Genomic DNA, 12,833 nt, shown 5'->3' with positions numbered 1-12,833 from the left:
CTTTGTAGACCAGGCTGGCCTCGAACTCAGAAATCCACCTGCCTCTGCCTCCCAAGTGCTGGGATTAAAGGCGTGCGCCACCAACGCCCGGCTCTCTTTTATTTCTGCTCTTCCCCCACCTTCCAACCTTCAGATTTGATTCATTTATCTTTTCAGTTTTTACCCAACCAGAAACTCAGAACCCACAAACTAGTTTACCTTAACTGATAACCTAGTTGAGATCTTTAATTCACCTAAACTACTGTTTCTCATCTTATGGGTCACAGCCTCTCTGGGATTTAACTGCCCTTTCACAGGGGTCACCTAAGACCATCTACAGATCAGATATTTCCATTATGATTCATAACAGTAGCAAAAGTATAGTTATGAAGTAGCAATGAAAATAATTTTATGGTTGTGGGTCACCACAACATGAAGAACTGTATTAAGGGGTCGAAGCATTAGGAAGGTTGGGAACCACTGTTCTAGACCTACAGGGTTCCAAACATTGTAGCTATTGATGGGGTACCTAAGGCTCCATGTCTCCTAAGTCACACTAGGAGGTGCCGGAAGCAGAACTGCAAAGCATATGCATGCCATCCGACCTTCAGAAGCAGTGTTTCTAGTTCCAAGTGTCCTTGTAGATAGAGCTCGATGGGTAGAAAGCCCCAACTCCATGATGCCCAAAGTCTCCTAACAGTTTCTCTAAGGAACCTTCACTCTGCTTCTCTCCTTGCAGGGCAGCTTTGTGGCTTGCATGATTGCCGTCTTACGACAAATGGAGGACAGCCACTACAGCCACTACATCAGCACCTTCAAAACCAGGCAGGACATCATTGTAAGTTGTGTGCTTTGGATCTTTGACAACACTGAAGAGTTGTGTGTATGTGTGTGTGTGTGTATGCTTAGATGTATGTGTGTGCACTTGAGTGTGTGCGCATTTGTGTTGATGTGTGTGTGTGTGAGTGAGTGTGAATGTGCATGTGTGCACATAGGTGTGTGTGTGTGTGTGTGTATGTTTTTTGAGACAGTTCTTGTCAACCTCAAAGTCATGATCCTCCTGCTTCATTGCCTGAGCACAGCTAGATCCATCTGAAGATTTCTTACATTTAATGACAGGTAACTGGAGCTGCGCAGCAAGAGTTCAAAGCTCCCTTACAGCCACCACAGTGGGGATGGCTGTCCACAGAGGGCATCATTAGCAGAGTAGATGCTTCCTCCAACCTGATAGAGTTTAAGTAAGAATTCAACGCCTGCACCAAACAGCACTGCCCAGTGTTCTTTTTTCCACAGGACTGTACACACAGAGTCAGAGAAGCAAACAATTAGGTCTTCTTTTCAGCAACCCTGGTGGAAAAATGTCTAAATTTAACTAAGTAGCAAAAAAATGGTTTCAGAACCATTTGTTTGTTTGTTTGTTTGTTTGTTTTTCAACCTGGCCGTTCTATTTCTGACTTGCTCCTCCTTTGGACAAGACCAGCCATTTTTACTGCCTCGTGCTCTGTGCACTTGTGGTATTCCTTATTGCAGTTCTTGCAAGACACTGTGATGTAGCCTTTCCTGCAAAATTATGGCTGCCCTGCTTGTGTGTCAGTTTTCTTCTGTTCCGACTAGTCAGGAGGATTTGAACTAAGATCTGTTAAAAAACTGATGACTTGAGGATATTGGCTGGTCTGACAGTGGACCCAGCTTTGATGCCCAGCATCCACATGGCAGCCCACAGCCATCTGTAACTCTAGTTCTAGGGGATCAGACACCAGCTTTTAGCCTCCATTGGTACCAGCTGTTCAGGCCGTATATTGATATACATGCAGGCAAAACACCCATACACATATTTCATATTTATGAAATAAAAAGGTTTTAGTTAAAATGATTGTTACCCAGTTTTGAAGTTAAAGAGATGTATTCAAACAGCACAAAGCAGTGGACCAAGGAGAGGAGGGTTGTATACATACAGTCCATGGCCCCCATCTTGCTTCCTATTTTCTGTGGCCATTTAGTCTTTCTCAGCCTTGTGAAACCATTTGTAAAAATCAGAATAATATTGTGTCCCTTTTTTTATTATAGAATCATTCCATGAAACAACAACAACAACAACAACAAAAAATCCATCATAGGCCAGGGGTACTATTGATCACTAGTGTCTTAGTCAGGGTTTCTATTCCTGCACAAACATCGTGACCAAGAAGCAAGTTGAGGAGGAAAGGGTTTATTCAGCTTACACTTCCACATTGCTGTTCATCACTAAAGGAAGTCAGGACTGGAACTCAAGCGGACGAAGAAGCGGGAGCTGATGCAGAGGCCATGGAGGGATGTTACTTACTGGCTTGCTTCCCCTGGCTTGCTCAGCCTGCTTTCTTGTAGAACCCAGGACTACCAGCCCAGGGATGGCACCACCCACATGGGGCCCTCCCGCCTTGATCACTAATTGAGAAAATGCCTTACAGCTGGATCTCATGGAGGCATTTCCGCAAGGGAGGCTCCTTTCTCTGTGATAACTCCAGGTTGTGTCAAGTTGACACACAAAACCAGCCAGGACAACAAGTAAGCCCAACGCTTGGGAAACTGAGTCAAGAGGCCAAGCTTAGATTACATCATGTCTCAAGATACCAAAAACCACAACAAAATCAAATTATTCCTATTTAATGCACTGTCCATAATAACTTTACGGGAAAGGCCACAACCATGCGACCTTCCATGTGTTATCCCAACATAGGGTAGTTTCTGTCCACTTGCTGAGAGAAAGACTGAATGGGCCTGTTTTCTAAACCATTCTTCTGTTCTCCACAGGACTTCCTCATGGAAACCTTCATTATGTTTAAGGATCTGATTGGAAAGAATGTGTATGCCAAAGATTGGATGGTCATGAACATGACCCAGAACAGGTGAGAGAGCTCATGACCATTCTTGGGGGCATTTGACCTTGAAATGCCCTAGTCTGCTGGGCATACATGAAGCAGTGTGAAATCTTTATCCCTCATACCTGGCACTCATAAACCGGGTCTTCCCCCTTCACTAGACTGCTGACTTCTTCCCATCTGCTGCCTTTGCTTGCCTGGGTTAGTGTGCTTATCATCCTTGTGTTCCTCCACATCATATCCTTCTGGCCGTCAGCTCTGCGTGCCCTTTCAGTGGCTCCACGTGAATTCCTCAGCTTCCTATTCAAGGTCCTGCCTGCCTTTCCAGCCACCGCCTCCTTCTGCATATTACCTGCACCAATCAGGCTTCATGTTCCTAACCATGTTCTGTTTCACACCACTGCCTCTGCCTGCCAGGCCTTCTTCATCCTCTTTGGAAGTAGTCAACCACTCTTCTATTCACAGGGCCCTTCTGAAATGTCACCTCCCATGGAAACCTCTGCCCTGAGTTGTCACTGCTCTAGAGAGAGACAGTGGACCTGGGACAATGGAGCCTGTTAATGAGGCAGACTAAAGTCTCATGTAATAGCCAGCTTTATTCAGAGCTCCAGACAGCTTATACCCTGAGGGTTAAGAAAGGTCACATGGGTAAAGTTCTCCCGAATTCAAGCTGCGTTTGGTCACAAGACAAGCAGCATGTGGGAAAAACATGTTTTTCCATAGAGGCATATAAAGGAGAGGTTAAACGTTTTATTGCCGTTAAACAGCAGCAGCAATAATGAGTAATCTGAAGAGACCACACTACCAGTAGGCGTGGGAGGAGCACGAATACACATTCCAAGAACAATCCTGTTTTTAAGAAACTGAGGTCACAAGACTTCTGTCTTATTTTCTTAGAGTGCTCTCACAAACAGTCAACCTCCTCAGAGGACTCCCCGCCCCCCCCCCCCCCCCCCCCCCCCCCCCCCCCCCCCCCCCCCCCCGGACGGAATTCTGAAACCCGTCCTTTCAGAAATGGCTGTTGATCTTTTCTTCCTTCTGATTTCCTGCATCTCTTTGAAAATCTATCACATAATTCTTCTTCATGGTGTCCATTGGAACACAACTAGACATCTAAGTGAAGGGTGCCTACTACTGTACTGTAATCTTCTAAAGACCAGGACGTAGGTTTTGAGTATGGCACCTGTGTCAGTATTATAGAATTGCTACCTAGCAACAAATGCTTGCAAATTGACACAAAGTGAACTGAATATATATATATATAAAATATTGCATTGCCATATGGCCTTGGAATGTTGCCAGTGAGCCACATAAGTCAAATCAATAGAAGCGTTGTCAGCTTCCCATGGTCCTGATAGTCAGGATATCCCTTCCCAATTAGATAACAGCTTCGAAAGAGATTTCTTAAGAATGCTGGCCTGTAAGGGTAGGTGTCATAGTCAAGTGTACACCGCCTGCCCAGGGTCAGAGAGCCTGGTCCTGCAGTCTCTGCTTAGTCTTTAGCCTCCAAGCTCTTCCAGACCTTGAGAGAAAGTATATCTTTATGTCCCCTTTTGTACTCTGTGGCCTCTAAGGACCGCGTTAGTTTATATTGACTTTCTCGGCCAAGCTAGGACCACTTGGCTTCATGTCCAGAGTATGTGGGGAAATATCTCTAGAGGCTGGGGATTGCCTTCCTCATCTGTTATTTCCTCCCCAGAGTTTTCCTCCGTGCCATCAATCAGTTTGCTGAGGTTCTCACCAAGAGCTTCATGGACCAGGCAAGCTTTGAACTTCAGGTAAGCATCCACCCATGTGGAAGGCCTTCTGTTATAGCAAGTCGCTGCATCCGCTGAGAAAGGGCCATTTCAGATTCTATCATTGTCAAATACGGAAGGGTTTCAGAGGCTGGAGAGAAGGCTCAATGGTAAAGAGCAGTGGCTGCTCTTCCAGAGGTCCTGAGTTCAGTTCTCAGCAACCACATGATGGCTCACAACCATCTGTAATGGGGTCTGATGCCCTCTCCTGGTGTGTCTGAAGACAGCGACAGTGTACTCACATAAAATAATAAATAAATAAAATCTTTTAAAAAAGAAGAAGGAGGAGGGAGAGGAGGAGGAGGAGGAGGACTTCAGGGGTCTGCCGATTTCCTAAAGCACATATTTCTAAATGGAGTTCTCCAAACACAATAAAGTGGTTTGGTTTTCATTGCACAAAGGCAACACGTGTAAAAGAAACCATGAGCAATACTGTCATAGCAAGAACAGCAAAATGCAAATACAAATACAGTGGTCTCTGCAATCCTCCCATATTCAGTCCAGGGACACCAGAGAAAGCCTGAATCTTCAGTGCTAAACCCTCTCGTTCCTATGTTCCTAGGCACACAGACCCATGGTGATGTTCAATGTGTGCACTTGGCCACAACAGTCATAATAAACATTAAGATAGGATCGTCACAGCAGAATAATAGAAATTAGTGTGAACTAGAGTCAAGTGATGTGCTCATGGTTTCAGACCACAGTGGACCACAGGTCCTGAAGTTTCAGGAAGCAAAACTAGGGCCAAGGAGGCTCCTCTCATCCTCAACTTGATGCCATCCACACAGACATGAATGCACACACACGCGGTTTCATACGCACACCATGACTATCTTGTAAATACATTTAAAAGAGGTAATGGCTGGGTGTGGTGGCACGTACACCTTTTAACCCCAGCTCTGAGGAAGTAGAGATAGGTGGGTCTTCATGATCATCAGACCAGCATGATCTAACATAGTGAGTTCTAGGTCAGCCAGCGCTATCATGAGACCCTGTCTGCAAAAATAAAACAAACCCAGGTATCTGGTAGCTTCATCTTCATTTATTCCTTCATGTGACAAATGGAAGGACCTTTATGTGTGCAGCCAGCAGGGCCTGGTGATGGTCCACTAGGTCCCAGCTCTATGGGGACTTGAAGTTCAAGAAACATTTTCTTGTTGTGTGTTTTTTGTTCTTATCTCAAACATTTCCATTAGAGAGTTATATAACTAGAGGAGGATATATAAGCATAGACATATACATGAATTGATAATTATACGTGTATGCATGTATATAATACATCATGTACAAGCCAAAAATAGAAAAGAGCGCTGTAACTCTTTGATGGTCCATTGACCCACTTTCTTTACTTTTTCCACACCTCCGACTTTTTTTCCAATGATGGTAAACATTTTCATAATACTTTTAATGGCTGGATAGGATTCATTATGCTCCTGACCTCTGATGTAGTGAGTAAATTCTTGTTAAGAACATTCGGATCGTTTCTATTTGTTGTTACATTAAAGAGCGGTGAGGGCCTTCTTTGGTTGAAATGTTTTTAACTAGCCACAGAGGGGGAAAAAAATCAGGAAAGTATTTACTAGTTCCAAAGTTTGGAGGAAGTGGAGGGCTCTTGATACACAGTGCCAGGCCACCTGCTATAAATAGGTACATTTCTTGGCAGTACTTCTCCTGTGCCCCCAGGGTAAAGAAAAATGTAAAGTTTGGGTTGTTTTCCTAAAGGTTACTATTAAGTCTCAGAACTTCCAGCAGTGAATAATTGAAACCCCAGACGGGACAAGAAGTCCTGTTGGTTTTATTTGAGTTTTTTATAGCGCAGTGCTTCCGCACGTGGGTGTTTTATCTGGATCCTCACTGGTGTTACTTTCTATTTTGCCTCGTCCGTTCCGTGCCTCCTGCGAAGCTCTGGAACAATTACTTCCATTTGGCTGTAGCTTTTCTCACCCACGAGTCCCTCCAGCTTGAAACGTTCTCAGAAGCCAAGCGCAACAAAATTGTGAAAAAGTAAGTATCCTTTAAAGATTCCATGGCCATTAGGAAGGTAAGCTGTCTGTGTGTGGTCAGCAATCTAATGTCATAGAAATTACAGGGACTTAGAGAGGTAGGTCAGCGGTTAAGAGCACTGACTGCTCTTCCAGTGGTCCTTAGTTCAACTTCCAGCAACCACATGGTGGCTCACAACCACCTGTAATGGGATCCGATGCCCTCTTCTGGATACTCTCATATATAAAGTTAAAACAAAACAAAACAAAGCCCTGCCTTTAGAAATTACAGGACCTTTGTTCATGTTGAAGGTGGTGTGGGTTTTATGTGTAATCTGTTAATAGACCTGAAGTTCCTCCCATTCCATATTATTTTTCTTAAGGTACCTCCACTCCCTCCTTAGCCACACTGTGCTCTTCCTGGGGTCTGGGCTCTGGCCTGGGATCTCCTGCCACCTGCTGTCAGTCCACTGAAATTGCAGGCATAGTGCCACCTTAACTTTTTGCAAAGAAATGAGAAAACTCCAACATAACCTAAAACTATTTTTTTCTTTTTCTTTTTATTAGATATTTTCTTTATTTGCATTTCAAATGTTATCCCTTTTCCTGGTTTCCCCTCTGAAAACTCCCTATCCCCTCCCTCTTCCTCCTGCTCCCACTCACTCCCACTTCCTGGCCCTGGCATTCTACTACACTGGGACATTGAGCCTTCACAAGACCAAGGGCCTCTCCTCCCATTGATGACTGACTAGGCCATCCTCTGCTACATATGCAGCTGGAGCCATGGGTCCCTCCATGTGTTTTCTTTGGTTGGTATTTCATCCCTGGGAGCTCTGGCGGTACTGGTTGGTTCATAGTGTTGTTCCTCCTATGGGCCTACATCCTCCCAATTCAAGGCCTAGATCAAAATGGAATTCTATACGGGAATGACAAGTTTGGTTCCAGGTTTCACTGCATCCTCTCAGGTCTGATTTAGAGTTCATTGAGAGCCTGGGAGCTCCAAGGCTGTCACTGGAAAGCGGTAGGAATTTATTGAAGATTTTGAAATTTTAGTTGTTTCTACTCTCTTGAAACAGGCAAATTAGTTAACATTCCTCAGCCTATGGTTCCACCCTAAAAGCAAACAAACAGATAAACAAAAACCGAGACTGATAGTAACTGAGAGTTAAGATTAAGATTTAGAGGCTGATTTAGAATGTATGGCCTGCTTTGTAAATTTCCCTAGTGGGTAAGTAATGAGATGCTTATTTTAAAGAAGGATCCTTTGATCTCATTCTTTAAAACATCGTAAGTAGCAATAGAACCTCTTTGAAGGAGGTATTTGATTTAGGTTAAGCAGCTACAAGGGAGGATAACTGGTTACAAGTCACAGAGGGAGAGCTGGGACGAGACTGGAGAAAGACTAGAGAAAGAGATAAAGACAGAGCCAAGGGATGGTGGGGAGCTGGGCATGGTGGAACAAGCCTATAATCCCAGCATACATGAGAGGATCAGGGATTCAAGCCAAGCCTTGGAAACAGCGAGTTCTATGCCGTATAGTTACAGAGGCACAAACAAGAATGCGTGAAGCTTTCCTTATGCGTTTTCAGTAGAAATCAACTTACCACAGGCCAATAAATAGACAGAGTCATTGTTGACATAGGTATCAAATTTTTATCTCATATGCTTACCTGATACTAACAATGAAATTAAGCTAAGCATTGTTATTCAAATGGCATAGTAAGGAAAATTTAAAATATGATTTAAAAGTATGGCTTCTGATGATATTCCCAATGAAAATTTTGAAGAAAAAAAAAAACCTATTTAGGAGATCCCTAGCATGAGGGGAGTAGTGTAGGGCAGAGATTTTAGGACCAGGTATGGCCTGTGTCCCTGTGTAAGCTGCCTCTTACACAGGGCAGGGTTTTGCCTCAAACTCCCCATCTACCTGCGTCAGTCTCTCCAGTGCTGGGACTCTAAGCCTAGCTTACTACAACCAGAAAACTAGTTTAAAAACTGCCTGTGGCTTATATTGTCTCAACTGAGCATGTGCATGGCCTAGACCTGCCCCCGTGTGTGTGATCCCTAAAGGACACTCTGATGAGGCCTCGCCTTGGCCAAGGCATAAGTACACAGCCCAGCCCACCGATTTCTTGTCAGTCACAGTGCCTCATCTGTCTCCGACCTCATACATCTCACTCAGCTGCCTATCTCTGCTGTGTGGAGACTGGAGCCTCTTTCACTCTTCTGCACTAGGTGGACAGTTGACGACATCTTCTCAGTTCTCTTTCCACATTTGTCTTTGCTTCCTCCTGTTCCAAAAGCCCCCTGTCCTCCGTGTGGCTCAGTTCTCTTTTGAAACTTCTCTGGGTGCTGGCCTTATCTTTTACAGAGCCCCGGCCTTTCCTGGGACCTAGGGGGATGGGGACTATTCTATCATCATTCTCTTCATTGTCTACTTCCCCTTCCACCCCAGCAAACTCTGCATCCACCACCCAGAAAGGCCCAAATACCTGGCAGGAAATGACATCAAACACAATGTGTACAGACATTTTCCTTGTCATTAGTTCCAGTGAATCTGATATAACCTATACTTGCGAAACATTTCTGTTGTATTAGGTATTTTCTTCTTTCTCTACTTATAGTTGGAGAATTCCATAATACATACAATGTGTTTTGATCACATCTACCCCACTCTCCCCCTACCAATTCCTAAGAACTCTGTAATACACTTCCCCTTCCATCTTCATGTGCTTTTTAAAACCCCCTGCGCCCACTTAGTTCTCCTTGTATGTGGATGAGTTTAGAGCCCTCTATGGGAAATGATCATCATCCCATTCAGGGTTAAATCCCTGAAGAAACATGACAAGCTCCTCTCCCAGCAACCATTAGGTGCCACTAGCCCTTCAGCTAGGGGGTGGGACTTGGTGGTGATCCCCTCCTCCCATCTGTGCAGGCACTTGGGCTGGCTTAGTCTTGTATAGCTCTCCTGCACACAGTTACAGTAGTTGTGAGTTCATGTGTCAGTGGCCCTGTCACATATGGAAAACACCTGATTGTGGCAGTTACCCAAGGGGGTCTTCTTTGTGGTACTGGGAATCAAACTGAAGACCTTGCACATGGTAGACAATTATTCTACCATTAGGCAGCATCCCCAGTCTCTTGTATTAGATACTCTGAGCTGTCAAAGAGATTGTCTGAAGTGTGAGGGAAGCTGTGCTTAGCGTATGTGCAAACTCCCTAAGCCATTTTGCATAAGGGACTTGAACAGATCTGGGGGTCTGGGGAGCTTGGTACTAGCCCCTGCCGGGCCGAGGGATGACTGTATGCACGCGACTCAGTTCCACTGCAAATCCTGTTCTTATGATCTTCTTCCTAGATATGGGGACATGAGAAAAGAAATCGGCTTCAGGATCCGGGACATGTGGTATAACCTGGGTGAGTCCCTGGCCTTGAACAGACTCCTCCGTGACTGGCTTACTTTTCATTTTTTGTTCTAAAGGAAAGTTTTCTCAGCACAGGTTATATTAAAAACACAAACCCAAGATACATTCTTACTTTAATTCACATAGCCCTGAGATTTGTCTGTATGTGTGTCCAGAAGTAAAGTAGATTTGTGGGTTCCGTACCCTCTCATCTGGGGCATTGGCAAAGAGGGCCTCCACCGTCGCACCAGCCACACGCTATCAGAAGGCAGCATTCTGCCAGCGTTCTGTGATTGACATGGTGTGTCACGTGAATTTTCTCCTCTCTTCTGGGCCCCGTGGAGGAAGATTGATTACGTGGGACTGAGAGCGGTGACATAGTCTTAATATCCTCATTTGCTTTCATTTCAGGGCCACACAAAATCAAATTCATCCCATCCATGGTGGGTCCCATTCTGGAAGTCACTCTGACCCCTGAAGTGGAGCTCCGTAAAGCCACGATCCCAATTTTCTTTGATATGATGCAGTGCGAGTTCAATTTGAGTGGAAATGGCAACTTCCACATGGTAAGAAGAGGCCGGCCGTGACCTCACTCCCATGTAACAGTTAACCTTTCACTACCATCTCTCCAAATGGACAGGCAGCAGCTTCAGTGAAAAAAAAACACATTTTAAAACCGATTTGTCATATTTCATTGTGTAAAAGAATTAGACATATGATTGGGTCTTCTGTCCCAGAAGCTAGAGGACATCTCCACACTCTACGTCCTTCCTTCTTAAGTCAGCTCTGTCTCAGGAAGATGAAGGCCAGCCTGAAACATCTGACTCCAGAACTGAAGGTGGCACCTGTGTGGCCAGCTGAGGGAGGGGTGATGCCGGGGCAGCTCCCAGGCATCCCTGCTTACCTTTGAGAGCTTTAGTTTAGTCCATGCTTTCTCAGACCTCCCTGTACTTAACCATATACAGCAGTCGTCAGAGAGGAACAGAGTGGAAATACTGAATACGGATCCTAAAACATATTTATTACATTGGATTACACAGCACAGGCTGGGTAGTCCAACAACAACTGTCTGAACAGCAGAGAAGCTGAGGAGAACCCATAGCTGCTCAGTCCCCAAGGCTGGGCGCCTCAGCGTTCCTGATCTAGAGCTCAAAGCCTGGAGGATTCCTGAAAAGTCTCTGGTCTTCAGTCCAAGTTGGAAGGTCAAAGAAGCTGGGTCCCATATGCCGCAAAGATGGTGGTACTGGTGGCAACCGTAGGAAGTGGTGGCAGCGGTAGGGTAGATGCACTCACCAGAAGGAGCAAGAGCAGGCAAAAGGTACAGCCTTATCCATCCAACTGCCCACTCTTGGGGAGAGTATTCCTCCCGTATACCTTCACAGACCTACCCAGAGGTTTTTCTCCTAGCTAATCTCAGATATATCCAAATTAACAACTCAGTTGACTCAGGTGTCGTGTCTATAACATCTACAGACCTATTAGTGTATTAGTGAAGGTTTATAACTAGGATGATGAGCAAAAAAATAATCTCATCACCAAGACTCAAACAAGAAACAAAAATAAGATAGAAGCTCAGGGTAGTGATGTATATCTATAGCCCCAGTACTTAGGAGTCTGAGGCAGGAGAATTGTCATAAGTTTCTGTTCTGGCCAGATAGGACTATGTTGAGTCAAGTACAAAGGGGACAGTGGTTATGAATTCACTTAATATCCATAGTGGTAAATAAAATAGCTTTTCCCGGAGTGTTAACAAACGTAGTAAGTCAGGGACTAATTTGCTTTTTGACACGTCATGGAACACTGTCTGCATGGGTGGGTTATAGATAATTCTCTACGGACTTTGGGAACAGTTCTCAAATTGAAAGGGATTGAGCGAGATCTAGAAAGACTGGCCATTGTCTACCGCGTACTCTTCTTAGGATCTGACATCCTCTTGTGCAATTGTCTTCTCTTCCAGTTTGAGAATGAGTTGATCACAAAGCTGGATCAGGAAGTGGAAGGTGGCCGAGGAGATGAACAATACAAGGTCCTTCTGGAAAAGCTGTGAGTACCTCAGAGCAGCACCTCAGGCCAGAGGTGGACAGAAGCAACTGTCCACCCTGCAGCGGGATGGCAGGTTCAGAATCACCCAGTCACTAACTGGTCCTCCGTGGTGTGGATGGAATACTCACGGTGGATAGTGTTTACCCAATGGGAGTCCACGCTGGGGTTCTCTAACCAGACTGGCCCAGGAGAACACAGCAGAGGGGTGGGAAGAGGAGACACATGCAGCCGTGGCTTCCTGCCCGACATCTTAATTATGAACCTGAGCAAAAGTAGGCCATCTCTAATTGTGGCTTCAGAGTAGCTGTTTAAAGGAAGTCAAGATTGACTTTAGACTTAAAAATATCCCGCAGGCCATCAAAGAGTTCTGAGAACAGAGCAGTTGTCACTTAGCCAGCTTGGGTGCTGCAATCCATGAAGACATCAATCCTTCATCTGAGCCCACGTTGTCCCTTCGACTGCTGCCTCCCCTACTCAGCCTCTACACACTCAGCCCTTTCGTGCTGTGTGTGGCTGTGTCGTGTGGTGCAAGCCTTCGGCTATCGGGACTGGCAGGAATAAGTGCCAACCCTCCTTTGACCACATTCTCGGATCGTGTCTTTGCAGCCAGTTGTGTCAGTCAGGCAGATCAAGCACCTCACCCCACCTCCATCTGTAAGAGCAGTGTCTACTCCTTACTCGTCGTATTGGTAGGACTAAATGAGGTGGTGTGTCAACACGGTGTTGCTTGCAAAGTCCACATTTAGAAAGCTTGACTGTGGGTGGGCAGAG

At 45.2% G+C, this 12,833-nt stretch overlaps 1 protein-coding gene across 1 annotated transcript in view; it reads left to right on the top strand.

Annotated features, from left to right (window-relative positions):
* Positions 1-12,833, top strand: part of Dock5 (dedicator of cytokinesis 5) — a 180,901-nt gene that overhangs the window by 139,813 nt on the left and 28,255 nt on the right. The window contains exons 28-34 of the mRNA XM_021181410.2: positions 719-817; positions 2,770-2,864; positions 4,537-4,615; positions 6,537-6,637; positions 9,974-10,032; positions 10,431-10,585; positions 11,977-12,062. Coding sequence (XP_021037069.1) covers positions 719-817; positions 2,770-2,864; positions 4,537-4,615; positions 6,537-6,637; positions 9,974-10,032; positions 10,431-10,585; positions 11,977-12,062 — 674 coding nt within the window. The remainder of the gene's footprint in view (positions 1-718; positions 818-2,769; positions 2,865-4,536; positions 4,616-6,536; positions 6,638-9,973; positions 10,033-10,430; positions 10,586-11,976; positions 12,063-12,833) is intronic.

The sequence above is a fragment of the Mus caroli genome, chromosome 14 (assembly GCF_900094665.2).
Source record: "Mus caroli chromosome 14, CAROLI_EIJ_v1.1, whole genome shotgun sequence".
Taxonomy (NCBI): Eukaryota; Metazoa; Chordata; class Mammalia; order Rodentia; family Muridae; genus Mus; species Mus caroli.
This window is presented reverse-complemented; position numbering and strand designations above follow the sequence as displayed.